This window comes from Gobius niger (genome assembly GCF_951799975.1).
Source record: "Gobius niger genome assembly, chromosome: 1".
Classification (NCBI taxonomy): domain Eukaryota; kingdom Metazoa; phylum Chordata; class Actinopteri; order Gobiiformes; family Gobiidae; genus Gobius; species Gobius niger.
The window spans coordinates 4,627,268-4,655,033 of NC_136852.1; the positions used below are offsets into that span (position 1 = coordinate 4,627,268).

A 27,766-nucleotide genomic window follows, 5' to 3' on the forward strand; every position below is an offset into this window, starting at 1 on the left:
AATGACTTGAAATGAAATATATCTTGTTTTGAGCGGCTTTCACTCATTTAGACATTTTTCCTGATCGGACCAAGTTTACTTTGCTTGTTTGAGGACATTTCAGACCAGTTCTAATGTAAATCTCGCTTGAAATAAGAAAGTAAAATTGCCAATGAGAAAAGACCAATTTTCTTACCCCTTTGGCAAAGAAAATTACCTGAAATAAGAACAAAATGTATTGAAACGAGTCAGAAACATCTCAGAACAAGTGAAATAATCTAGGACAAATGCCCAAGAACAACTTACCTAGTCAAAACAACTAAAATTTGGATTATTGTGCTCAAATTGAGATGTTTATACTGATCTAGTTAATTACTTTTTGCAGTGTATGTACAACACTGGCATTTGGAGAAAGTGCACTGGAAAAAGATAAATCGTTTTAAGGAAGAAATGACATAAAACTACTTGAATTAAGAGATTAAATCTAAGGTTTGAGTAGATTTGGTCTGGTCTTAGATGAGATCAAACCTCTAGTAGTCGTTTTTCTCTTAATTCAGATAATTTTGTGTCATTTCAAGGTAAAAACAATTATTTGTTTTGTTCCGACTCAAATTCAACATAGAATTTGATGAATTCACGCCATTTTAAAGCAGTACTAAGTAACTCTTCCCCCTAGAGGCCATAAGCACAACTGCAGGTGTCGTAGCAAGTTACGATTTTTTAACTTATTAATTGTCTTGGAGAGTAAATACTACGCTGACAGAAAAGACAAAGGGACAGAGGGATATTGTTCATCCAATTATACAATGGAAATGATTTTTTTTCACTCAAACTTGGCTGTAAATACTGTTTAAAGTGACGCTAGCCCGCAGTTAGCTTTGCCCGTTAGCATGTTAGCTTCTTCTTCGTGATTCCATTAGTGTCTATTGCTTTCTCCGGACCGGTGGCAGTCAAGTTGCAAACATGGTTTTCTGTCCAGAGACACCAGGGGGAGATGAAAGACCCTCCAATCATCCCATAAACACTTGTATTACCCCCACAGGGACTACGGAAAGGATTTATTAAGGTAAACACATTACTTAGTACTGCTTTAAGTCATTTATCTCATTTAAGATGGTCATTTTCCCAGTGTTGTGCTTCACTTTGGGCTAATAATTGCAATAATCAGCGCCTTCGGCCCTCGCTCTATTTACAATAAAGAAAATCGGAAAAAGAAAACTTGCCTACCCCTGCTCTAGGCCCTTGGTGTTTCAGCCCTTGGTGTTTTGGCAATGAAGAAAACCGGCCTTCCCTGATACAAACCTGCCTACCCCGGCCTTAGACCATACACTTTAATCTTCCTCAGATTACAGTAGTTGGAGGTTAGAGTTCGGGTTCAAGTCTGTGAGAGAAAAGCTTTGGGAGCCGCTGTTACGAAGGCACTACTTCCCGGACTTCTCCAGCTGCTTCCCGCCCTTCTCGCCGCCCGCCGGCGCGTCCTGGATCTTGTAGTCTTCCAGAATGGCCTTGGCCGTCTCTTTGCCCGTCTTCTTCACCACGGCTTTGATGCCCAGGTTGTCAATGTTGAACGCAGTGACTCCCAGGTTGATGGCGGAGTTGACGGCGTGGTCCGTGGCTTGTCCGGCCTCGGCGCCGTACCTTCAATGTGGGAATCACGGCAAAGCGGCGGAGGAGGGGGCGGGAGGGGAGAGAGAGGGGTTTAGAGAAAAATCGGTTATTAATCAAGGAGTGCGGGCTTTCCCAAGATGCCGTGCAGATTGTGGAGGGTTATGGACATGCAGGGGTAAGAATCAGAAGTGGAATCTGACCTGCTACTCTGGGACAGTCGGATAAATTGGGTCAAAGTTATTTTACTTTTGTTGCTAGGAAGATTACTGACACGTTTTTGAATCCCTCGATAATCAGGTCGGACCAGATTTATCTGTATTTTAAGACACGTAACACATTATAGGCCCTTTTAGTTGCACCAAATCAGTTGAATGGAGTCACTTTGTTGCCCTAGAGCAGGGCTTCTCAACCTGGGGGTCGGGACCCACTAGGGGGTCGCGAGACAAATTTGGGGGGTCGCCAGAGCATATAGATAAAATATATATTTTATTATTATTATTATGGTGTCGTAGCATACATGCTATTTTACCAGGGTGCCATTATTTGTTCTAAATTTAATTCATTTTTGTTTTAGCCATTGTTTTTTCTTTGTTTTTTAAGAGTTGTATAGGTTTAACCTCTTAACTCCCGCCTGAACCGAGAGGATCTTTTTCCATCATTTTTTTGTTGGGTGTTCAACTCATTTTTGTAACTTTTTAGTCATTTTTTGTCACATTTGTTTTCATTTTTTTGTCACATTTTTGTCAAATTTTTGTCATTTTTTTAGTCACATTTTGGTAATTTTTTGTCACTTTTTTGTCACTTTTTCGTCACTTTTTCATCACTTTTTTGTTTTCATCTCAGTTCTGTCGCTATTTTTTCCCAGAAGCTTTTGGACTGGGGTAAAGCCAAACTGGAGAAAATGTGCTCGGTTCAGGTGGGAGTTAAGGGGTTAATGTCCCTGTTTTTCCCCATGGTGGGGGTCACGATCCTAATTAACTGTTATAATGGGGGTCGTGGCTCTAAAAGGTTGAGAACCACTGCCCTAGAGCATCATCAGTTTCAATTAAACCCATCTTCTAGGGTAGTGTTTCCCAACCAAAGGTACGGGGGGCCCTTGTTACTTGAGCAGGGGGTAATGGGAATTATTTCAGATTAAAAAAGAAAGCGAGTGGAATTTCAATGTTTATCAGTAAAAGATTTGCTTCATTTTGAGCCCCTAGAGGCCATAAGCGCCACTGCAGGTGTTGTAGCACGCTGCATTTTCTTTACTTTATTTATTGTCCGTGAGAGTAAATACTTCGCTGACAGAAAAGACAAAGGGACAGAGGGATATTGTTCATCCAATGACACAATGGACATATTTTTTTTACACAAACATGGCTGTAAATACTGTTAAAGTGGTGCAAGCCCGCAGTTAGCTTTGCCCGTTAGCCTGTAGCCTGTTGATGTGATTCCATTAGTGTGTATTGGGGCCTCCGGGTCGGTGCAGGGAAAGCTGCAAGGGTGGTTTTCTTGCCAGAGACACCTGGGGGAGATGAAAGACCCCCCCCAATCATCCCATTAATGTATTACCCCCCAGAGGGACTACGGAAGGGATTTATTAAAGGGATATTTCAGGATTTTTGACATAGGGCCTCATTTCCTAGTTATCCAGAGTGTTGCTGATTTCTGGAGATAATTTCTTTTGTAATTCAAGCATATTTGAAGAGATACGTGGTGCTAGGTTAATGCAAGGCTAGCACATTTCTATGGTATCAGCTAGCCTGCATCAAAAACAGTCTGACCCGCTCCACAGAGCACCTGAGGCAAATCACTTATAACACCAGACTAACCATATAAATGTAGCTGATACTATAGAAATGCGCGAGCCTTGCATTAGCCTAGCGCCTATTCAAACAAAAGAACTGCATGAATTACAAAAAAAATATCTCAGATCAGCAACACTCTGGAGAACTAGGATATGAGGCCATATGTCAAAAATCCTGAAATATCCCTTTAAGGTAAACTTAGCTTACTTAAATACTGAATGATCTTAGTTTATTGGGTCACTTTGTTTGGGCACCGCTGTTCTAGGCCACACATTCCCAAAGTTCGAGACACCGCGGCCTCCTTAACAATCTGAAAATCTCTCAGGGAGGCCCCCAATAATGATAATTTACTCTATTCAGACGCATTTCATATTATTTCACAGCTTAAAATTACATGAAAAACATTTTTTTTGTAGACAAGCCCCGGATCCTGCTTTGGAGCCACAGTTCTAGACCATTTGTCGCTGTGTCATTGAGACTCTTTTAAATTGTTTTCATTACTTAAGATGGTTTAAGGTGAATTTTCAAAACATCAATTGAAATATTTTCTTAACCTCTTACCACCCGCCTAAACCAAATGCATTCTGTCCTCTTTGGCTATTATATAGGCCTGTGTAACACCTCATTTGAAAGCTAAGACCCACAAAACTGATCTTTTTCCTTGTGTTGTTGCTGTGTTGTGTCACCTTTTTGGTATTTTTTTAATTCTTTTTTTTTGTTTTTGTCACATTTTTGTTGAATTTTTGTCTTTTTTTTTGTTTTTGTTGAATTTTTGCCACATTTTTGTTGATTTTTTGTCACATTTTGTTGAATTTTTGTCACATTTTGGTCTTTTTTTGTTGTTGAATTTTTGTCACATCTTTGTTGATTTTTTGTCACATTTTGTTGAATTTTTGTCACATTTTTGTTGAATTTTTGTCACATTTTGGTCTTTTTTTGTTGTTGAATTTTTGTCACATCTTTGTTGAATTTTTGCCACATTTTTGTTGAATTTTTGTCAATTTTTGGTTGAGTTTTTTGTCACATTTTTGTCACATCTTTGTTGAATTTTTGTCACATTTTTGTTGCATTTACATCCTCGTTTCTTCTCATTTTTTGTGGCTGTTTTGGTGCTTTTTTCCAAAGAAGCTCTTTGATTAGGGTAAAGCCAAACTGGAGAAAATGGGATCTGTTCAGGTGGGAGTTAAGAGGTTAAGACATAAACAAGAATTTTTTTTCTGCATTTTAAGTTTTCTCTCATGGAGTCAACGTTTAGATGCACATTGCAAAGACTAATCTACAAATAAGTTAAATTGTCTTGAAATACGAGCGTTGATGTCTGAGTAGTAATGGCCAATGGAATAAATCCTTCTGCATTTAAAAAGAACCTGTTTGACATATGAGCCACTCCAATCCCCGGGTTTTTGAAAGAACTCCGTGATCACCGTGTGCATTGTGTGGAAGAAAAGGTGCATTTCTGCAAAGTGGGGGATTCATGCAGAATTCAACATGCTCTGATTAGTGGTGCCCAGCATTCGCTACAGAAAGGTCAGGGGTCAGTACATTTGCTGTCATTGGGTGAGTCAAAGACATTTTGAAGGCCTCTAAATCTGAAAAGTCAAAAACAATAGGTTCATGATAAGTACAGGTCTGTGCTCTGTCGGGATGGAAGCCCATTTCAGACTTTTCTTTTTTCACGTCTCTTTGTAAAACAGGCTTCCATATTTGTTTTTGTTGTGCATTTTGGCAAAACAGATGCAAAATACGCAACAAAAATCACCGCAGCTGAATCAACGTGAGGCAGAAGAGCTGAAGCAGAACTCACTTGTGTTTGACAGTGGAGACCGTTTCCGTGGCGACGCTCGTGGCTATGTTCTTAGCCGCCACCTCCAGCCCCGTCCACATGGTGGCGAATCCTACACGCGGGACACAGTTCACAATCAGAAACTTCAATACTGTTAGATTTAGAATATCACGAACAGAGAAATCACAGAAATGCCTTTTGACCCGATTTTAACTGAACGTTCCATCTTCATACAAATTAACCTCTTAACTCCCGCCTGAACTGAGAGCATTTTCTCCAGTTCAGCTTTACCCAAATCCTTTAGGCCAGTGTAACGCCTTGAAAGCTAAGATCTACAAAAGTCATCTAAATGGATCTTTTTCCTTACGTCATCAGATTTTTTTTCCATCATTTTTTTTGGGTATTCAACTCATTTTCGTAATTTTTTCCTTCATTTTTTTTTTCACTTTTTGTCACATTTTTGGCATTTTTTTGGTCATTTTTTTTGTCTTTTTTCCTTCAATTTTTGTGTGACATTTTTGGCATTTTTCGTCAATTTTTTGTCATTTTTGTAATTTTTTGTCATTTTTTTGGACAAATTTTTATCACATTTGTCATTTTTTGTACATTTTGTCAACATTTTTGTACATTTTTTGTCCATTTTTATCATTTTTTGTCACATTTTTGTCATTTTTTCGTCACTTTTTTGTCAAAGTTTTCGAAGTTATCCAGAGTGTTGCTGATTTCTGGAGATATTACCGCTAGGCTAGTGCAAGGCTAGCACATGTCTATGGTATCAGCTAGCCTGCATTAAAAACAGTCTGACCCGCTCCACAGAGCGCCTGAGGCAAATCACTTATAACACCAGACTAACCATATAAATGTCTGTGTCCATAGAGTAATTTTTGGAATATAACCGACCTTGCATCACATGAATGATCGCATTTTGAGGGACTATTTTCTAGCAGATCACTCCGCCGCTGCATAGCTTATACAACCACGAAGCTGATGCTGCTCAAATATAAGTTAATTAAAATGCAAAATGGTTAAAATCATTCTATGGACACTGACATTTATATGGTTAGTCTGGTGTTATAAGGGATTTGCCTCAGGCGCTCTGTGGAGTGGGTCAGACTGTTTTTAATGCAGGCTAGCTGATACCATAGAAATGCACTAGCCTTGCATTAGCCTAGCGCCACGAAACTCTTCAAACATAAGAACTGCATGAATTACAAAAAAAAATATCTCCAGGTACCAGCAACACTCTGGATAACTGGTAAATGAGGCCCTATGTCAAAAATCCTAAAATATCCCTTTAAGATCTCCAGATGTGGAGCCAGGCTGATGGTTTTCACTCCCTAAAATATAAAATGTCATGTGACTTTTGTTGTTATGGCGGCCATTTTGAACACTGAAGTAGAATTATGCAGCACTACAACATGCAACAATATCTCTACTCAGGCAGTATATATACCCTGTACTCCGCTGGCCGCCACCACCATGGCCCCGTCGATGTTGGAGCGCCCCTCCTTGTCCTTCTTCATGGAGTCTGGGATCAGCTTTTCTCCGTGTTTCTTCACGTGCGGCGCCAACTCTCGCCCCACGAACCCCGTGACGGCGCACACTCCGTCCACTGCACAAAACGCCACAGCCCTGATGAGCTACAAACCTTCCAAAAAAAACCTGAGCTCGTCACGTTGAAGCGCACGGTCACCTAGAAACTGGCTGACTTTGACGGCGCCCCCTGTGGCCTGCTTGGCGACCTGCAGGCCCTTGCTGACGGAGGGGCTGACGGCGGCGGGCCTGTCCTCCGGCGTGATGTGCTCGCGCAGCTTTGTCGCTCCTGCGTGAATGGCTTTGCCCGTGAACTCTGCCCCTTTGACCAGGCCCCAGCTCAGCCACGACGCTCCTGAGGGACAGAAGGTGATATTTACACATTAGAAATAACGTTTTACAATTGACAGGAGTTGTAAAAGCAGCGGAAACCAACAACAAAAACAGTTCAAGATTTGGTAACTGTAAAAAAACAAAAACAAATATCGATGGTCCAGGCCCGCGCCCCGTACCTTTAGCGGGATCACGTGTGGCTGCGGTAAAAGCGAGAGAGAGGGGGGTTTAGAAACTCATTGCTTCAGGAGTGCAGGTTTCCCACGATGCCATGCAGATGTTATTGCGAGGGACACGGACATGCATTGCAATCAGCCAAGAAGCAAGATCTGAATTAGGCCAAAGTTATATCGGTTCTGTTGCTAGGTAGATTACTGACACACTTTATTCACTTAAATCCACAGATAAAGGAGGTCAGGGAAATCTTTTTAATTTAACATATTTTCAATTGCTTGTGAAGCTTTTTAGTTCACCCCTTAACTCCCACCTGAACCGAGCACATTTTCTCCAGTTTGGCTTTAGCCCAGTCCAAAAGCTTCTGGAAAAAAGCTGTGAAAATAGCAACAAAACTGAGACGAAAACAATGATGGAAATGTGACAAAAAAGTGAGAAAACATTGACAAAAAATTTACAAAAATGTGACAAAAAAATGACAAAAATGTGACAAAAATGTGACAAAAAAATGACAAAAATGTGACAAAAAAATGACAAAAATGTGACAAAAAAATTACCAAAATGTAACAAAAAAATGCCAAAAACTTGATAAAAAATTGACGAAAAAATGACAAAAATGTGACAAAAAAATTACAAAAAAAATTACAAAAATGTGATAAAAATTTGACAAAAATGGACAAAAAATGGACAAAAAATGTGACAAAAAATTACAAAAAAAGACAAAAAAATGACAAATAAAGTTACAAAAATGAGTTGAATACCCGAACAAAAAAATGATGGAAAAAAAAATCAGATGACGTGACGAAAAAGACCCTCTCACTTGAATCCACAGATAAAGGAGGTCAGGAAAATGGAATTGTGCTTTTGAATAAGGGCTTTAAGTTTGTGTTTGGCTTCGAGATGATGAAACATGCAGTAAACAAAAGGATTTGTTATAAATGAAATGATTGCAACTAAAACCCCAGCACCTTTTCCCTTCCAAGTCTTATTAAGCTCAGTGTACCCTGCATGATTTTAGTCGTCATTTTTAGATGTGACATTATAAGAAGTGGGGAATGGAACATTGTGAGAAGAGGTCGACTGATATTTTTGGCTGATTTTTAAAGGTTTGGTCCATAATTCTGCGTGTGATGCTTCTAAACTGTAAAATGTGTCAGTGTTGCGAGCAGAGGGCGCTCTATTGGAGGGGTGGGGCCGATTTATTCAGGACATTCATATTCAGTAGATACTTCAGAGGGAGCTCGTTTGAAAGACAAAAATCAGCACAATCCAAAACAAAAAACGGCGAGTCTCTATCTTTTATGATTGCAAAATGGTAAGCAAAAGTCTGCTACATGCAGGACTGTATATGATATAGATACAAACTTGTTGATCGGCTCCTCTGAGGCTCAGGAAGGCCATAACGGAGCTCTTTCCAATGCAAAAAAACAGTCTCCATCACTTTTGGTTCAGGGGATATCGGCCTTTTATCAGCCGAGAGACAATATTGTAAAATACCCAAACAAATGTGTCGGTCGACCTCTGATCGTGAGCCTGAACTTGTCTCAAATGTGCACTGGTTCAAAGGGAATTGTAGCTGCAAACCGGTTCGACTTGAGCAATCCATCAGAACCGTATCTCCTTCATTAAAGATGCACCGCAGGTCTCTTACTGTACAGGCTGGAGCCGCTGCAGATCCATGTCTCAGTTCAAGACAAATTCAAGTCTCCGCTGCTGATGATATGTGCAGCTTTTTGGCTGTGCGGATCCTTTATCCACGTTAAAAGTTAAATTCAGATCCATTCATGTCTGGGCTCTGTTGCTTATGACTCTGGAGGTGCTGATTGGAGAGAGGATTGTTCCACTGCCTGATGTCGGTCACAGCTAGTCTTTATCCTCGTCTCACTGCACGACTTACAACCTGCATTTTCAGCTCTGACTTCAGGCTTTCCCCACGACAGGGTGATCGTTCGTTTAACACAGCCAGAATGGTGTAAACCCAGCTTTAATGTGAAATGCGGTCATTTCCTGGTCATTCCAGAGAGACTCACCTGTGATGATGCCGTGGGCCACTTTCTCGCTCCACTCCGGCAGCGCCTTGTCCTCCCCCTCTTCCCCCTCTTCCCCCTCGGCGGCCTCGGCCTTGGCGGGCTCCAGCGGCGCGGCGATGGGCACCTTCTGACTGAGGTTAATGGAGTCTGCCGCTTCATCTGGAGTCTGCTCAAAACACGCACATCGAAACAAAAACATTTAAATGATCACTGCCTTTTTGAGACCGGAGACGGCGATATCGTCTCCCCCTCTGTTCACACAAGAGCTTCTCCAAAACTCCACAAAGCACCGTTTGTCTCTTTTTCCAGCTGCTGAAGCCCCTTTTTAAAAGTGTCACAAACTACACACTAACACATAGGACTTACACACATTCTACAAAGTGGTTGCAGCGACTTTAATAGAAACTGAAATGATTAGTTCAAAGATGATAAACTGGTCTAGTGAAGGCTTAGGGCTCTTTGGAACAAGTGCATCCTGGAAAAAAGCTTTGTGAAAAGGAAATAATCAAAAAAAAAGGTGGACAAGTGTTGCCGAGTGAAACGTGTATCTGGGAAGGAAAGTACCGTAAATTCTCTAATACTGGCCTGTATTCCATTAGCGGCCGGGTCTCTAACAGAGGCCGGATTCAAATGCGAGTCCAGTCGTTCATCCTCCACACGACGAGACACGACTCTTTGCTACTGCCTTTGACTCGTCTCGACTCGGGAACAGTGTTAATTTTGACAACATATTTTAATTTAGTTTTAGTCTTAGTCTTTTGACTAAAATGCAACTTAATTTTAGTCGAGATTTAGTCAAAAAAATCGTTTCAATTTTAGTCTAGTTTAGTTTAGTCGACTTTGCATTTATAATATTCATTATAATTAGGGCTGCAACTAACGATTATTTTTTCATCGATTAATCTATCGAATATATTTACGATTAATCGCTTAGCTGTGAATGGTGTAGGAAAATTGGATTGAAAAAAATAAAATTATCACATAAAGCTAAAGTGGCGCTGCTTGAGGACATGTTGATGGAGGAAACTTAAAGTGAATGTTTGTTGGAGGCTCTTGGCGCTAATTCTGCTCCTGATTGGACGACACACAGACAGATATTTATGAAATTTACAATGTACAAAACACTACATACACTTACTATGAAAAATAAAGTAGGTTTTCATCAAAAATGCTACAATTTCATGTCATTTTTTCTCTATTTGAGTCTGTGTGAACCAGAAAACGATTAATCGACTACTAAAATAGTTGTCGACTATTTCAATAATCGATTAGTCGCCGATTAATCGATTAGTCGTTTCAGCCCTAGTTATGATCATATTTAATCTTGTTCCTCTGCTTCATGGAGCTGCTCCCACATGAACAAAGCTCAGAGCTGATCCTTTAGTAGTGATTGTAAATGATCTGAGGCTCTTTCAGACGGTCAATAGAAGTTTGGATGATTTTAGTCTCTCCTTTTCATTTTTATTTAGTCTTATTTTAGTCGACTAAAATATCTGGACATTTTAGTCATAGTTTTAGTCTCATGAACAACTTTTAATTTAGTTTTAGTCCAATTTTAGTCGTCAAAAATATCACTTTGACTGAGTTGACGAAATTAACACTGCTCGGGAAGACTCACCGCAACAGAAAATTATACCAAATTGGGCAAAAACATCATCATCAGCTTGAGATTAGAAAACTCCAGATATTGTTGTCGACTCATAAGAACTGAAATTCAGTTTGAAAGAGCCTCTGCCAAAGGAAGTTGAAACATTAGCTCATAAAGCAGCTACAACAAAAGACTTAAACCTGACTAAGCCTAAATGAAAGTATGTCCCGGCCTACATCACGCGGGCGCTGACGTGGTCTCAGCTCCATCAGGCCGATCACCTCGGAGTTTTCAGCGTTACCGCGAGGGTCTGGCGTCGCCGTGTGCCAGGGCGTCCATCTTCATCAGGGCTGGCGGCGCAACTGAAGCCCTGAGCGCGTTCTGACAGGCGCAGATAAGAGCATTAAAACTCCTCACCTGCCCCGCTGTAATCCGGACACTGCTGAGGCGGCGACAATGGAAGTTCAGAGGCTGCGCTCACTCTTTGGCAGCGCACAGTGTTTGGAAACTACAACGGTCCGATCAGAGGTGACACAAGGTGCAATCGACCCCACTCTCTGAAGGACAGACTTTAAAACCGCGAGAAAGGCTAAACATGCAGACGGGTTCATGATCAGGGACAAAGGTTTTTATAAAAGGTTAAAAGTTGGCGAGTCCTTTCCCCTTGTGTTGGGCTGGAGCTGCACTGACCTGCACTCGGAGGTCGGTCATCTGGGACAGCAGGTCCTGGAAGAGCTCTCTGTCGGCCGGGGGCAGCTCTGAGGACAGCACCACGCCCACGAAGTACCCCGGGGCAGGGGCCATCATGTTGGGGAACATGAACACCCCCGAGGAGCACAGCAGCACCGGGGACTGCAGCGCCATCAGCGGGTACAGCCAGTCACACACCTGCACACAAAAACACACAAAAACACACACGTTACTCGACACCACGCCATACAATGATCAGTACTCAACTGCAGCGAGAAACTCCGCAACTTCCACAATTCCCCGAGCCTCAGGGGGAGAAACATTGCGGTGAAAATCAGACGCCAGTTTGCACAACTATTTTATGTATTTTATGTTGTAGACCAGGCGTCTCAGACATGCGGCCCGGGGGCCAAATGCGGCCCGCGAGGTCTTTTTTTGTGGCTCGCGAGATAATGACTTATTTATATTATATGCGGCCCGCCGGTAAATTGCATTAAACACGTTAGAACTACATTTCCCATGAGGCACCGCACGGCAGCGCCAATGCTGCTGCGGACGCGAGAATGTCAACATCAGACGGGGAAGGAGATGTGGCGCTTATGCAGACGACTTATCAACTTTTTTCAACAGAGAAACAGAGTAAAAGCAGCGACTGAGAGAGAGGAGCTTCTGAAACAGGTGGAGACGTCAGAACGCGAGGGAGAAACTCCAGTTGTTCAGCTAAACATGTGCTGGAAAAGTTACAGCTCTGCAGCAGGACAAAAAGCACCGTCACCATATTTACCTTTAGGACATTACAAAGTGAACACATTGTATTAGTGTTTAAAAGCGTCACAACAGTAAAGTGAGGAGCCTTTTCTCTCAGAGCTACATTAGACTGTAAAGTAACATGTGCAATAATCTATGTATCAGCTGCACTTTATTAACTCTGAGTGATCTTCTTGAACGCCGACTGTAAAAAGTGAATTTCTCCTTTGTGAGATCAATAAAGGATTATCTTATCTTATCTTATTATCATGTCAATGAATTTAATCTTTATTAAGGACAAATGTGTGACCACATGATCCACAGTTAAATTAAAAATAGAGAACATGGAAATGTATTAAAATACTGCAAATAATTACAGCAACATTGACAGTAAAACATATAGCCCCATCAGTTCTAACTGTCGGTCACACAAAGGCCTGAGGTCAGTGAAGCTTAAAAATGTGCAGATATGTAATGTACAGGCTATTTTAAGATATATTATAGCAAACAATAGAAAGTTGCTAAATCATAATTGACTTAATATAAAAGGCTTCGTCTGTTGCCGCCCCCGACCAACACTGGGTTCGCATTTTTGGCCCCCAGTCCACTTGAGTTTGAGACCCCTATTGTAGACTTTTGCTCATCATTTCAGAACCATAAGAGACAGAGGCTAACTAAATCTTCTTTTAGTTTTGGAATCTGCTGATTGTTGTCTTTCAAACATAGACATAATAAAATAAAGATGAGCGGCCCCATTCATTGAAAAAGGTTGTGTGTAATTTAATGGCCGCTCTGTCTCCTCCTACGCAGCCTGTTCCTTAAAAGGGCACAAAGGCGGGAAGCCCTGCAGAGGAGTGGGCGGAGCCTCCACAGAGCTCAGTGACAGGCTCTGTCAATGCACTGAAAATGCTTCAAATTTTTAGGGCTGATGAACAAAAACTAGCGTGGTTAAAAATATTTCACCTCCCCAGCGTGGTCACATGGGTCATAGCGATTTCTAGAAAAAGAAAAACTCTTTGGAGCCCGGTTTTAAAGCTGTTCTTGGGACGTTTGAAGTCTCATTAGAATCAATGCTCCCAAGTGTCTCTTGGAGTCGCCCCTGGCCACCAGGGGGCAGTATTACAGCAATGTCACCTCCCACCATAAGGACCATACAGAAGCCACTCCTTGCCCATTGCTTTCAAACAAGCTCGTCTGAAATACCGAGTAAACATGAAGGTCCTGAATAAATCAGCCCTTTGCCCCTCACACAGCGCGTCGGCATCAGCCTCAGGAAAACCCACATTGGTCGACCTCTATGAGATATACAGTATTTCTATGATTGACTATACTATACTACTCACTATAATAATACATGTTTAACTATATTTAACTATAGGCTATTAGAGAGATTAAAAGATAAACTTCAAATATCGACCTGTATATATTGGTCTGACCCAAGTAAGAACCATATTTTCTTCTTGATGGATGCAAACTGAAAGTAAAAATGCATCGATTGTAGTCTTATTTATAATATTTATATATATTTTAAATATTTTTCTCTAAAATCCTTTGGTTTCATGTCAAGAAATTGTCCCGTGATGTCATTGTTTCCACACTGCCCAGCCCTGGAATCACCTGCTCGGCCTCTCTGTGAGTGGATTAAAGCGGCTCCGCTGTGGCAGGTTTACATAACTGCTCATGTGAATCTGATGTCATCCACCTGGGAAAGTCCCCGCTCAGGAGTCAGACTTCAGCCTCGTGACCTGCTCCAGATACTCCAGAGTCAACAAAGGCTCATGACGTTAGATTTATGACTGACCTACGAATCTGAGCCAGGCAAATACAAAATACTAACCATAAATACTTTTAATTGGGACCATTCATTCGCCTCAAGAGTCAAACACTGCCACTCAAAGATGCGCTAGTGGCTCGAAACACAGCTCCAGAAGAACAAGGTTAAAAACTCAAAAACGTCAATTTTGTGCAATACCTCTCCTTTAAAATCCAAATCAGTTCAAAGGGCTCGTTTTAAACATTTTAAACAATAGCATTTGACAGAAGACTGACGTATGAACTTGTGATGAACTCATACAAGACTGACATACTTTTCAGAAGAGGCGTAAACTACAGAGTGAGTGCGTTGTCATATCTTCAGGCGCTGCTGATTGTTTCGTGAGCACAGTGGATTAGGAAACACATGATCTGCTCTCTGCACTTTCCCTGGTGACTCACTCACTGCAGAGGAATAATTAGGTGAGAGGCCACAGGCTGAAGGAGCAGACTTTCACCCCAACCAAACACCGCAGAGAGCTCAAACTTTTCAAGATTATTATTGTAATCAGCCTGGCGCACGTGAGCTGGACACGATTTTTACCATTTAGACATTTTACACATCATCAATTTTCAAAAGCATGAATGAATCCAATTCATTTGATTTATGGCCCGGTCCTAGTTTAATACATTAGCAAACAGGGGATGAAGGAACATTTGGATATTCCAAATCAAACAACACGATTTTAACCAGAGATTTCTGCATTTCTGTGTTGAATTTTTTAGGCTTTTGTGAAATTATGGAGTTACAAAATACAGGGCTCGAAATTGCACCCATTTTAGTCGCATCTGCTCTCAAATTTAAGTGAGTGCAGTGAAGCAGGGGCGAAGAAGAGAAAGTCTGGGTTTGGGAGCAATGAGCAAGAATGTATTATAATAACAGTTAGGAGGCACAAAATCTGATGTCCCAATTACAGTGTTAAAGAAGGGGAATTATGCTTTTTCAATCACATAGCACCAGTCTATAACACACTACAATGATGACCAAACCTTCTGTTGGTCTGTAAATGCAGTAAATTAGAATAACTGCCTTGTATAAAATGTCTCTCTCAAAATGGCTGTAGCGAATGTCTTGAAATAGGCCTCTGTCTCTTTAAGAACCTCTGAGCCTTTCCGACACGCCCCCTCCACACGCTGTCTGTGGCATCAGTGGGGAGGGGGTTCTGCTGAGGAGCAGTGGTTGGTTACTCGGCTGGTGACGAAAGCTCGGAGGCGTCTCCAGGAGGTGGGGGCGTTCCTAGGAGGACTCAGGCAAACCTATCCCTAAAATGGCCGCCATCAGAGTTTTTACAGATTACTCAAAAATATGTGAATGTGCCAAGGCAACACTTCAGGCATGTTTTTAATGAGGGAATGACATAATAACACGATGTAAAGCTTGAAAAAGTCGATTTTGCATAATAGCCCCCTTAAATAAATAATGAATCAATGCAAACAGCTCAAATAACACATCTAAAAATGCAACAGAAAGCTGGAAGCGGCATGTGGTGTGTTTCAATTCCCTTCTTCCCTGTTAAAAGCTTCCCTGTTTCATTTTATTTTGTTGTGCTCCTAAAATTCAGAATTAGGAGCACACGCGCTACCAAGAAAAAAAAGTTAATTTCGATGTCAAACTCCTGCACAGCTGGAAGTTAGCGCATTGTTGTCAGCTGGGCGACCTCAGTGATTTTGCGATACTTTGCAACTTCCTAATATTGCATTCAAAACATTCTGGCGAAGTTTAGTTACTCGCTCAAACACTGCGGTCCAGGATGAAGCCAAAACGACGAGTTATTTCCTGGCAGCAACAAGGAGCCGATCTGGCAGCCGGAGGGCAGGCGTCACAGGACAGTTTCCTTTGACGCCCCTTGATAACCACACATCCATCCACACAAGTCTGTTTGGATTCTAAAAACTCAGACAGTCGGCGCATTGTGACAGTTCGAAGCACAAGTTTGTGGCTCAAGAGCGACGCAAACTCATGGAAATTAACTGCAACAACCATCAACTTTGTCACCAATTTGGGCATGGCTAAAAGAATGTGGACACGTGATGGGCTTCCTTTTGGGCATGTGGTGAGGGATAGAAAGGGTTTGACCTTCTGAGCATCAGCCAGTAGTGGAGAAGAGCATTGGTCATGATGGAACCCAAAAGTGTAAGAAATAATCCAATATCACTTGATAGAAAAGAGCGCTGATTGGTTGAAGTAATATAAGTAAAGTAGGGCTGCTCGATTATTTAAAAAATAATAATCACGATTATTTTTGTCATAATTGAAATCACGATTATTCAAACGATTATTTGTTGCCTTTAAAAAAATCCATCAAAAAAGTGACAAAAATCCATCAAAAAAGTGACAAAAATCCATCAAAAAAGTGACAAAAATCCATTAAAAAAATGACAAAAATCCAGCAAAAAAGTGACAAAAATCCATTAAAAAAATGACAAAAATCCAGCAAAAAAGTGACAAAAATCCATTAAAAAAATGACAAAAATCCAGCAAAAAAGTGACAAAATCCATTAAAAAAATGACAAAAATCCATTAAAAAAAGACAAAAATCCATAAAAAAAGTGACAAAAATCCATTCAAGAAATGACAAAAATCCATAAAAAAAATTACAAAAATCCATAAAAAAAAGACAAAAATCCAGCAAAAAAAGACAAAAATCCAGCAGAAAAAAGACAAAAATCCAAAAATTTGAAGAAAAAAAATTGGCATTTAAAAAATAAAATAAAAAATAATGAAACAAAAAAAATAAAAATTTGAAAACAAAAATTATAATCGATTTTTGGCGATTATGCTAATTTTGTAATCGTTTACTGTTGTAATCGAAATTGTAATCGAATTTCGATTAATTGCACAGCCCTAAAGTAAAGTGAATAAAGCTAGTTCCGTTAACCATGGCCGCCTCTTCCTCACCTGCAGGAATGCCGGCGGTCTGTTGGGCGTCGTCTCTGGAGCCTCGTGGGTGAACTTCACCAGGCGCAGGTACCCGGGGTAGGACGGCGCGCTCACGTCTCCCTCTGGAGTCACGTAGAAGATCTGAACCCCGTGCGGGACGTACAGCAGCTCCTCTCCGTCCTCCCAGGCCACGCTCTGGGGCGAGGGCGTGGACCGCTGGCTGTAGAAGTCCTCCCCGACCGCGGACAGCTCCCCGGAGTCCGTCCCGAACGAGAGGGACACGTGCCCGTCCAGCGCCTGCGGGGAGTAAGCCGGCGGCTGCCCCATCACGACCCTGGGCTGGCCGCCGGGGGACAGGGGGTGGCCTCCCACTGGAAAAAAAAAACATCATATTAAGAATCAATATTTGGAAGTTTGTAAATGGCAGATAAATGACACCGGGGTTCATGCCAAGTCTGCACTTTTTCATTTTGTAAGATTCTATATTCCATCAAACAGAGGAATGAGGTACATTTCTATTCAAAAGACAAATGGGCACAACCTTAACAATTTGAAAAACAAAACTGCAGTTAGTTTCCTATTTGTGACAAACTTAAAAATCTAAACAGTCGAGTGATGTCGTTACTTCCCCAATGTTTTCTTGAATACATTTGTGAAAGGCCTTCATTTTGGCACAGGATTTTAGGCTGACACGCCCTCTTCATTATTTCAGAAACTGCAACAGAATCCAAACTTCACCCAATCACGGCTCTGTGCACAGTGTAGGATAACTACTACTTCCTGTCAACATTTTAACCCTTTAACTCCCACCTAAACCGAGCACATTTTCTCCAGTTTGGCTTTACCCCAGTCCAAAAGCTTCTGGTAAAAAGCTGTGAAAATAGCAACAAAACTGAGACGAAAACAATGATGGAAATGTGGCAAAAATGTCGCAAAAATGTCACAAGAAATTGACAAAAAAATTACAAAAAAATTACAAAAATGTGATAAAAAATTTACAGAAATGTGACAAAAAAATGACCAAAAAAAAGTACAAAAAAATTACAAAAATTTGACAAAAATTTGACCAAAAAATTCCAAAAAATTTACAAAAAAAATACAAAAAAATTACAAAAAAGTTACAAAAATGAGTTGAACACCCAACAAAAAAATGATGGAAAAAAAATCTGATGACGTAAGGAAAAAGATCCTCTCGGTTAAGGTGGGAGTTAAGAGGTTAAAGTAAATTCTAAATATAATTAGACATTTTAGTGAGACGCGGCCAACTCTCCATGGAAATAAAACACGGATAGGAAAAAGTGGTTACCCGAGAAACAGGGTTTCCTTTAGCCGCATTTTGGCCGGTTTAGAAAGCAAATAATTTTCTATTTTCCGACAGGAAAGTGCAGTTTAATGTCATTGCATTGGAAGTCCACAGCCTCTCAAAGAGAACGGTGCCCAAAATTTACTTTAATAAAATGTGCAGAAATTTTACAGCCTAATAAATTGGCTGATTATTCTTTAAAGAGGGGGTATTATGCTTTTTTCAATCACATACTAGCACCAGTCTATATCACACTACAATGATGACCAAACCTTCTGTTGGTCTGTAAATGCAGTAAATTAGAATAACTTCCTTATATAAAATTGCTCTCTCAAAATGGCTGTAGCAAATGTCTTGAAATAGGCCTCTGTCTCTTTAAGAACCTCTGACCCTTTCCGACACGCCCCCTCCACACGCTGTCTGTGGCATCAGTGGGGAGGGGGTTCTGCTGAGGAGCAGGGGTTGGTTACTCGGCTGGTGACGAAAGCTCGGAGGCGTCTCCAGGAGGTGGGGGCGTTCCTAGGAGGACTCAGGCAAACCTATCCCTAAAATGGCCGCCATCAGAGTTTTTACAGATTACTCAAAAATACGTGAATGTGCCAAGGCAACACTTCAGGCATGTTTTTAATGAGGGAATGACATAATAACATGATGTAAAGCTTGAAAAAGTCGATTTTGCATAATACCCCCCCCTTTAAACCCGCGTGTTCAGTCAAACAAAAGACTCCTCCCGGGAGAGTGGCCGTGTTTAGAGCCTCCCTCCTCCGCTTGTCTGCGCAGACTGCCCCACGGCAAACCTGGGTCCGTGCTGAAGATATTTACTTTGCACCTGAAGCCAGTTTACAGGCGCAGAGGGGCAGCTTACACATCAGGGCAGCGAGGGTTTGCACCTGTCCGGGTTATTGTGCAGATGTGTGGGTTACATCCAGCACAACTTTATGTCTGGATTTGGAGGCGTCAGAGTGTTTCTCACCTCGGAGTTCTTTCATTAGAAATAGCTCACTTGTATGTGCTTGTGCAGAGCTCTATCTATGACTAAATGTAGGTTCATTGTTGTTGATAGTATGACGCAATATCCATTCAATTATCTTAAGTCCTGTAATTATCGTTTATGACCAAACTTTTACAACCCAGTCGGCCAAAGTGCCCGGAAGATTAAAGGTCAAGCGGAACCTCTGCCTAGGAAGTGGTTGCTATCATGTCTATTGGTTTTATCTAGAATAATACTGTTTGAAGCAAAGATTTAACTTGGAATGACCATGAACAGAAACACCACTCCTCGCCACAAGAACACAATCACAATATGGCGCTTCTATTTTCCCCCCCTGAAGTCTTACCTCCACTGGCCCGCGCTCCCGCCCCGTTGACACTGCTGGGCGGCGGGGGTCTTTCCGGTTTGTCGTTTTTGGGCACATTCGGGTACAGTCTGTTCTCCGTGTCCGTTTCGGAGCTGGTTTCCAGGATGGCCAGGCGCGTGGTGATGTTATCGATCGTCTCCTGCATCTTCTGCTGCATCTGTCGGGCCGACTGCCAGGCGCTGCCCACGCACTCGTCCCCGTTGGAGGGCACGCTGATGGCGCGGAGGAGGTGCCGCCTGCCCCTCTTGTACAGCTCCAGCGCCCGGGCCTTGTCCCCCGCCTCGTCCACGCTCAGGCCCTGGTTGATGCACTCGAAGCCGCTCTTGTAGCCATCTTTGATCACCTGGAGGCGGGCGTTGTCGAAGGCCTCCTGCTTGGCTTTCTCCATTCCCCCTGAGAGAGCACAGACAGGCGTGTGTGAGGTTTGACGGGACAGAATGTGATAATAAAAGTCCCAATACAAGGCAGCACAATTTCAGTCAGTATTGAGATTAGATTTGATTTGCATCAGTTAGCATCAGTTAGCATCAGTTAGCATTTGGCCTCTCCCAGTAAATCCTTATAGCTCCAAACGGGGGTGAAGCTGGAAGCGACCAAGCTCTTCCCCGGGCACAAAGACCAGACAGGTACGTATCAACTCGTCTAAGCTCAGGAAAGAAGAACATATCTCAGTATGGAAAAACCGTGGCCTGTTCCTTTAAGAACTGGGTGTGTAAACTTTTGAGTCATTCTGGTACTTTCTTTTTTCACTATGATTTAAAAACAGCAAACTCAGTCGTTTCATCATAAACGTCTCCACACAACCACCGACTATGAGTAAAAAAAAACGCCTTGTGTTATCTTTCATATTCTTTGGAAAAGTGTTAAAAAAAAATCTAAATCCAAGTCTAAATCTAAATCCTAGATCCAAGTTCTAATGCTGTTGGCCCAGGGACAGCATTAAAGGAAGTGACTTGGTTGTTTTAGCTCCAATAAATGACTATTTTCTCAACTTCAAAGGGAAGGGAACCTTATTTGTATAGCGCTTTTCATATGAGTCAAGTCACACCCAAAGCGCTTCACACATGAAAGGGAGGGGGGTTCATTCATGCTGATGGACGGCGGTCAGCTATAATTGTAGCCACAGTTTCCCCTGGGGCAGACTGACAGAAGCGAGGCTGCTCACATATGCGCCAACGGTCCATGCGACCGCCACCAACCACCCACACATAGGCATTGGGTGAAGTGTTCAGCACCTGCAGGAGCTGGGATTCTAACCTCGACCTTCCATTATATAATATTACATATTTGCCCCAATTTCTTTCCCTAATTGTTGCTCTTTTTTTTGTTTACATTTCTAATATGTTCCCTAAGAAGCAGTGGACCTTCATTAACTCCTTAACTCCCGCCTGAACCGAGCACATTTTGTTTGGCTTTACCCCAATCCAAAAGCTTCTGGAAAAAGGTGACAAAATAGTGACAAAACTGAGACGAAAACAATGATGAAAATGTGACAAAAAAGTGAGAAAAGTTTTACAAAAAAGTGACGAAAAATGTATGAAAAAGTGGCAAAAATTTCACAAAAATGACAAAAAAAAATGACCAAAAAAATGACAAAAAATTACAAAAATGTGACAAAAATGTGATAAAAATTTGACCAAAAAAATGACAAAAAAGTTACGAAAATGAGTGGAATACCCAACAAAAAAATGATGGAAAAAAATCTGATGACGTGAGGAAAAAGATCCTCTCGGTTCAGGCGGGAGTTAAATCCACAGTTGATTAGTAACAATTAATCGTAGATTTAACTAAAACTAAACTAAAATTGGAGATAATTATTTTACTAAAACTTGAATTAAAAAAAATACATTTTCATTAAAATGTGTTGTCAAAATTAGCATTAAAAGTCAATATAATTGGGCATTTATAGAAACATCATTATAAACTAGACAAAACTTAACCAGTGATGTGTTAAACCTGCCCAACTGTCCAAAGGTTTTTGGCACATTGTATGCAATCACTTTAGAATAGTAATGGCACCAACGAAAAAACAAGTAAATATTATAGCTCTCCATTGACTACTTTGAGCTACTTCCACGATCTGATTATTGGGAAGCAAAGTACAAGAGAAGCAGATTGTACACAGTATTGCATTTGACACTGGCAAAGTTTGCTCAAAGGAAACAACACACAAGCCTTGATGCTAAAGGCTAATTAGCAGAAGCAAACCCATCTCCAGACTGTTTCAGAAGACGCTAATATCAGTTAGCTACAGAAAAACAAACTGAAAGCAGCATTAGCTTGTTTGGCTAGTAACGGCTCACCTGCGCACAGGAAGAAGAGATGTAGCCGAGGGAGAAAATTAGCTTGAAACTTTGGTCAAAAACACTTCTTTGACCAGATATTAGTCCAGGTCTCCGGAAAAAGGTCTGTACCTGAGGAGAGAGGGAACCGAACAGCGGGACTTTTTGGCAGTTGCTTTTATAATCATGTGTTTACGCTTGTAACGCTGTCATACAGAGGAGTGGCGGAAAACCGGAAGTGACGCACAAAAGAATAACTAAAATAAAATAAAAAAGTTTTAAATTAAAATATGAAAGGTTTAAGGATATTTTTGAATAGAGTGATCTTTAAAAACTGCTAAATTCACAATGTAATTTAATATATAGAGCAAATAAATTAGGTTTTACACGTTAAATGACAAGTGATTTATTTTGAAGCAAAGTACAAAGCGGAAGGGATTCTTGTTTTCCTTTTGTGTCCACCGGAGGGCGCCGCGCAACCACTTCCCGGCGGTCACGGGACGTCCCGACTGCGGCCAGGAATAGTGACGGCTAATCTGGGGCCATCAATATAATTAGCCTTTAGGTATTTATTTGAGTCAACGAAGCTATGCAGCCTAAATCCAATCATAATAAAGGCGCCTGTACATTGACGTAGACCTAATTATAAGGGAAAGACTGCAGAGTAGTAACCAGAGGAAGATTACTATTAAAAGATTATGATGCTTTGTAAATGTGTTACTTAAGTGTAGCAACATTATGTTTATAATACAACAGGGGAGACAAAGCATAATGTGTTTTTTCCTGCCACACATAGGCAAATTATACAAAAAAAAAAAAAAAAAAAGTTGCCTATACGTCATTTGCAGAGACAGGTAGTACTTTGTCACATTTACTCAGGAATCCTTTGAAGAAATTGTACTTCTTAGAGTGTTTTTTTCAAACGGTACCTTTTACTTGAGTACAATTACACTGAATTATCGGTGCTCTTACTTCAGCAACAACAACAAAAAAGTGTTAATTTTTCCACTGTGAGTAAATATTTGAGCGGCACCTGGTTCTTTAGACTTATTTTATTTTTTGTCTGTATTTTCTGCAGTTTTCTTGGAATTCTTTCTTTGGAAATGTCACGATTTTCACATGATTTTATGTTTCGTTTAACACAATGTATGTCTTCATTGAAAACAAGTATTTTTTGCTCAAACACTTCAGATACAGTATTCTCCAAGTACTTTTTTTCCCTAACTTTTACTTGAGTTTTGCATTTTTTTTGGTCATTACTTTTTACTTGTACTTGAGTATTTCAAAGCAGCGTTACTCTCACTTGAGTAAATATTTTTGGCCACTCTTCCCAGCTCTGATTATTTGCATTATGTAAATTCAGCAAAAGGTTTCTCTGATCACCAGTTTATCACGCTCTGTATGAAAACCGACACCAGATGGCGCCACATACATGTAAATGAGACTCACTGATGAGAAAAGTGGAAGGAAAAGTTTCAAGTCAATGTCCTGGAGGAGATTTAGTCCTGGATAAAACTCGGTCAAACGAGTCTCTAAAGAGCAGTAAGTGTCTTCATAAGAAGCGGATGCAAAATTCAGAGAGTGACCTCAGTATCTTTTATTGTGCTGTTGTTGGCAGGTTGACGTTGGTGCAAAAGAAAAGGAAACATACTTTGACTCTCCTGTAATGGGAGTTTCTGCTGCTGTTACAAAACTCACCCCCAAGACTAGAAATTCTATCTACTTTGGTGTAGTTTTGGTGCACAATAAAACATTATTAAACAAAATTGTCAACATTTTAAATTTCTGGAGTCTCTGGAAGCCAAGAACAGTTTAGCTTCATTATATGTAAACACTGGATTATAGCACGTTTAACATATTTGCAGTTTTACGAGGGAAAAATGCAATGTGTTTTCAAAGAGTCAAATATTTAAACACTAAAAATCACTTGTTCACAGGACAATAAACCAAAAAGATAATTCTCAAGTACATGTTGAATAAAAATAAAGAACAACCAAATCATTACTGAAAGTGCAGATATTTTGAGATTAGATACAAATAAGTGTATAAAAGTGTTAAGTGCTAAGTCAAATTCAGTTGAGATCCTGCTTATGGGGTCAGATCAATGGGCGAGGAGTTGCTAACGTTAGCATATGTAGCATGAAGCTAACAGAGCTTCCTGGTTAGCACTGTCCGTTTTTTTAAAGTATTTATGGGCCATTGAACCACTTTGCTCCTCTCCGTGTCTCTGTATCAATAATTAGTAGAAAAATATCTTCATAATTCAGTATTTGATAAATGTAATGGTGGAGAAATGGGAGAAAGTCATCATAGAAACCGACGGCATCGCGTCATAGAAGGGGGCGTGGCTTCGCTGAGGGGGAAAATAGAATCATCAGGGAAACAGTTTTTCACTCTTTTTAGCCATTTTCTGGTGAAATATGAACTTATTTATAGCATACAAATAAAGTCAAGTCTAAATCGGGTCCATATGGATGTTTATTCATAGCAGATTGTTCAGTAGAAGCGGAAAAACGGCAGTCGTAGCTAGCGCTAGCGAGTGTTAGCATGTTCACGAGGCTATATATACATTATTTATGTATTTATGGGCTAAATAAATTGTTTTCCCCTTAACTGTTTTCATACATGACCTGTCTGTATCTATTTCACTGCTGTTTCCCTCTGGCTGCTTCGAACATGACCATATATGGGCAATTCCAAACCGCTTAGAAGGGGGCGTGGCTTCGCCAAGGGGAAAATAGAATCTTGTGGGAAACACAATTTTTCACTCTTTTTAGCCGTTTTCTGGTGGAATATCAACTTATTTATCACATATAAATAAAGTCAAGTGTAAATCGGGTCCATATGGATATTTTCTCACAGCAGATTGTTCAGTAGAAGTGAAAAAAAACTGCAGTTGTAGCGAGCGCTAGCTAACCGTTAGCATTAGAACGATCCGTTATTTATGTATTTATGGGCTGTTGAACCACTTTGCCCCCTCCATGTCTTTGATCTTTATTTAGTACAAAACTATATAAATAATTCAGTGTTTGTTGAAGTAGTTTTTGAATAATTAGAGAAAGTTTACATTTTTTCAAAATTGTTTTCCCCCTTAACTGTTTTCAAACATGACCATATAAGGGCGATTCCAGAGACGCCGTCTGTATCTCTAGAGTTATCATGAACATTGGACATTTTACACAAATCAATTTACTAAACATCCACATTTCTTGGAGAACATTTTGCTTCGTTGTCCGCTCACGGAAGTGCGGGTCCAAAGCAAAAAAAGTGGGCGGGGTTCACGTGACATCATCACATTCTAAATCGTGAGCGCCGCCTATCAGGGGATTAGATTTGTACTCCCTAATATGGCATTTCCATGGTAACGTTCCATGTAAACAGTCCGACAGTCTCCCAGCAGAGAGCCATCTTCAGATCTGAAGGCAGACGAAAGGTTTTGAACCACTCACAGCTGTAATTTAGCCCCTCAGACGTTCAAGCCCGTTCAAAATGAGCAAACGCCAGATTAACAAGCACCGACTTTACACAGACGTTGATCGTTTCAACGCAGAAATGTCAAGATCAGTTCAGGCGATCGCTTCCATTTCGCATGAGAGCGGCCCGACTGCGGTTGGTCATGAATGTCATGGAGGCGATTTGGAGAATGTGACATGGACTTCTCCTTGGGTCAGTGATAGTGGAGACGTTAAAATCCCTCGACCGACACAGACCCATCTGTCCGAACCGTCCGACAGTCCCGACGTCGTCACACACAGCTACAAAGCAGAAGACATGTGGGACCTCCAGTTCTTCAAGACCGTGTCAGCCACCATTATAGATGAAGTCGCAAAAGTAAATTGCGAATTATCGAATGCGATGAGATGGCGGATAAAGCCCAAGGTTTACATCTTGGAGAAGCCAGACTTGGAAGCCCACGCTGACGCCCATGCAGAGATCCTCTACGCAAAACTCCATGGATCGCACTTCGCTGCAGCGCCGCACCGGGACAACGCCGTGAAGATCGCCAAGGACTTACTCCAGATCTTACACGTGAAATACGGAATCACCCTGTGTCAGCGAGTCTTTGAAGGCACGTTAATCAAAGAAATGACTCAGATGCTTGAAGAGCGTCTGGTCTCTGGAGATGGCCTGGTAGATAAAGTTTATAAATGGGACCAGACCCACGTCAAATGGTTCGTCAGAATGCTGGTCCAAAAGCTGTGGAAGCGATGCCCACGAGGTTCTCTTGATCGAGTCGCCTTGTCAGAGAGTTTGACGGAGGAGGCAGAGGCGAGTTTAAAAGGGTGGCTGATTTATTACAAACCAGAGGAGAGCGATATGAACGCATTAGCCCAGTCTGTGCTCAAGGACACCACCAAGCACCTGTCAAAGGAACAGCTCGGGCGCTACGTTGCAGAAGTTATTCAAACCATCTTAGAGGATGCAGTGAGGAAACTGACAAGACCTCAGACAGGGTTCACATTTTATCTGAAGGCTGGCTTTCAAAAACTTTATAATTTGATTTAATTTCAGTACAGGGCCTTTCAAGAGTGTTGGGAAGGTGTGTTCTAGTATATAGATAGATTTGTACCAAATTCCAACCATCCCTTTCATCCATTTCTGCTCTTGAAGCCAGACCGGCCTGAGTCCTCGTCAAGAAGGAAGAGACCAGAGTCATCCAAACTTCACTGACAGTTTAACAGAGCCTCAGATCATTTGAAGTCTTCGTGTGAGAGACGCTCCATAAAGCAGTGGACCTTCATTACATGATTATAATAAATATTATAAATGCAAAGTTGACTAAGTTCATCTTTAATTTACACGCACATTTAGCCGACTAGAGTAGAATTGAAAAGAATAATCTAACTCAATCTCGACTAAAAGAAAATATGTCATCAAAATAAACACTAACTAGGGGTCGGCCCATTAGTCCAACGTCGGACCATTTCCGACCGTTAGTCCGAAAATGTCCACTGACCTTAAGGTTAGGGCCAGTGGTTCTATATGTCTCTCTCACAACTGAGGTAGAGAGAATTCGGACTAATGGCACCTCTCTAATGAGGCGTCAGACTAATGGCATGGCACCCTAAACTGAATACTGGTCGCTGCAGACGGCATCGATGTGTATCGAGGTGTGGACTGTGGATGGACTGGGTGGAGCAGGGGGACACAGGTTTGAAAAAATTGAAATAAATATCTCAAATTTACCTCAGTACTAGCTAGAAGGCTGATATTAGATATATATTATACATCTAATATGAGATATTGGAGCTGGCCAGTGCAGGACACCACGCTCTGAAACAGTTACAAACCCAGGAGGCGCTGCATCGTTTCAGAAGATCAGAGGAGACTGAAGGCAGCCGGTCAGGTTTCCTCCAAGTGCTACGACCTCCGGGTCAGGTTGACCCACAGTGGCGGCACGGCTCAGTCATAGCGGCTCAGGACTAACATCTGAGTAGACGATTTTAGTTCGATATGGCATCCGTTTCTGGGGAACTTCAGCAGGTACGAGGTGACCAGTGTGGCAATAAGGCAGTGAAGAATGAGTGTGGACTAACCAGGACTAACCAGCACGGGAACATCATTTTGTTGTATAACTGTACAATGACAAATAAAGCACTAAACACTTAACCTCTTAACTCCCGCCTGAACTGAGAGGATCGTTTTCCTCACGTCATCAGATCATTTTTTTGTTGGGTATTCAACTCATTTTTGTAACTTTTTCGTCATTTTTTTGGTCATTTTTTGTCACATTTTTGTCAATTTTTAATCACATTTTTTGACTTTTTTATTTGTAATTTTTTTGTAATTTTTTGGTACTTTTTTGTCATTTTTTTGTCATTTTTTGTACTTTTTTGTCACATTTTTGTACTTTTTTTGTCATATTTTTGTAATT

General features: G+C 41.1%; 1 protein-coding gene across 2 annotated transcripts; it reads right to left on the bottom strand.

Annotated features, from left to right (window-relative positions):
- Positions 1 to 1,324: 1,324 nt before the first annotated feature.
- LOC306976377 (spartin-like) lies at positions 1,325 to 22,048 on the bottom strand (the record flags this gene model as incomplete). 2 transcript variants are annotated; one of them, XM_079574294.1, is made up of 9 exons in its annotated part: positions 1,325 to 1,617; positions 5,182 to 5,272; positions 6,614 to 6,772; positions 6,854 to 7,048; positions 9,231 to 9,396; positions 11,509 to 11,706; positions 16,967 to 17,319; positions 19,589 to 20,002; positions 22,024 to 22,048. In XM_079574294.1, 8 exons carry the CDS (start codon positions 19,995 to 19,997, stop codon positions 1,401 to 1,403), a joined length of 1,788 nt encoding a protein of 595 aa, XP_079430420.1. In that variant the 3' UTR covers positions 1,325 to 1,400. The 2 variants fall into 2 exon arrangements, with proteins under 2 accessions (XP_079430420.1, XP_079430421.1); XM_079574295.1 differs by lacking the exons at positions 1,325 to 1,617; positions 22,024 to 22,048 and adding an exon at positions 4,840 to 4,966 and having other exon boundaries at positions 19,589 to 19,997.
- Between the last annotated feature and the right edge of the window lie 5,718 nt (positions 22,049 to 27,766).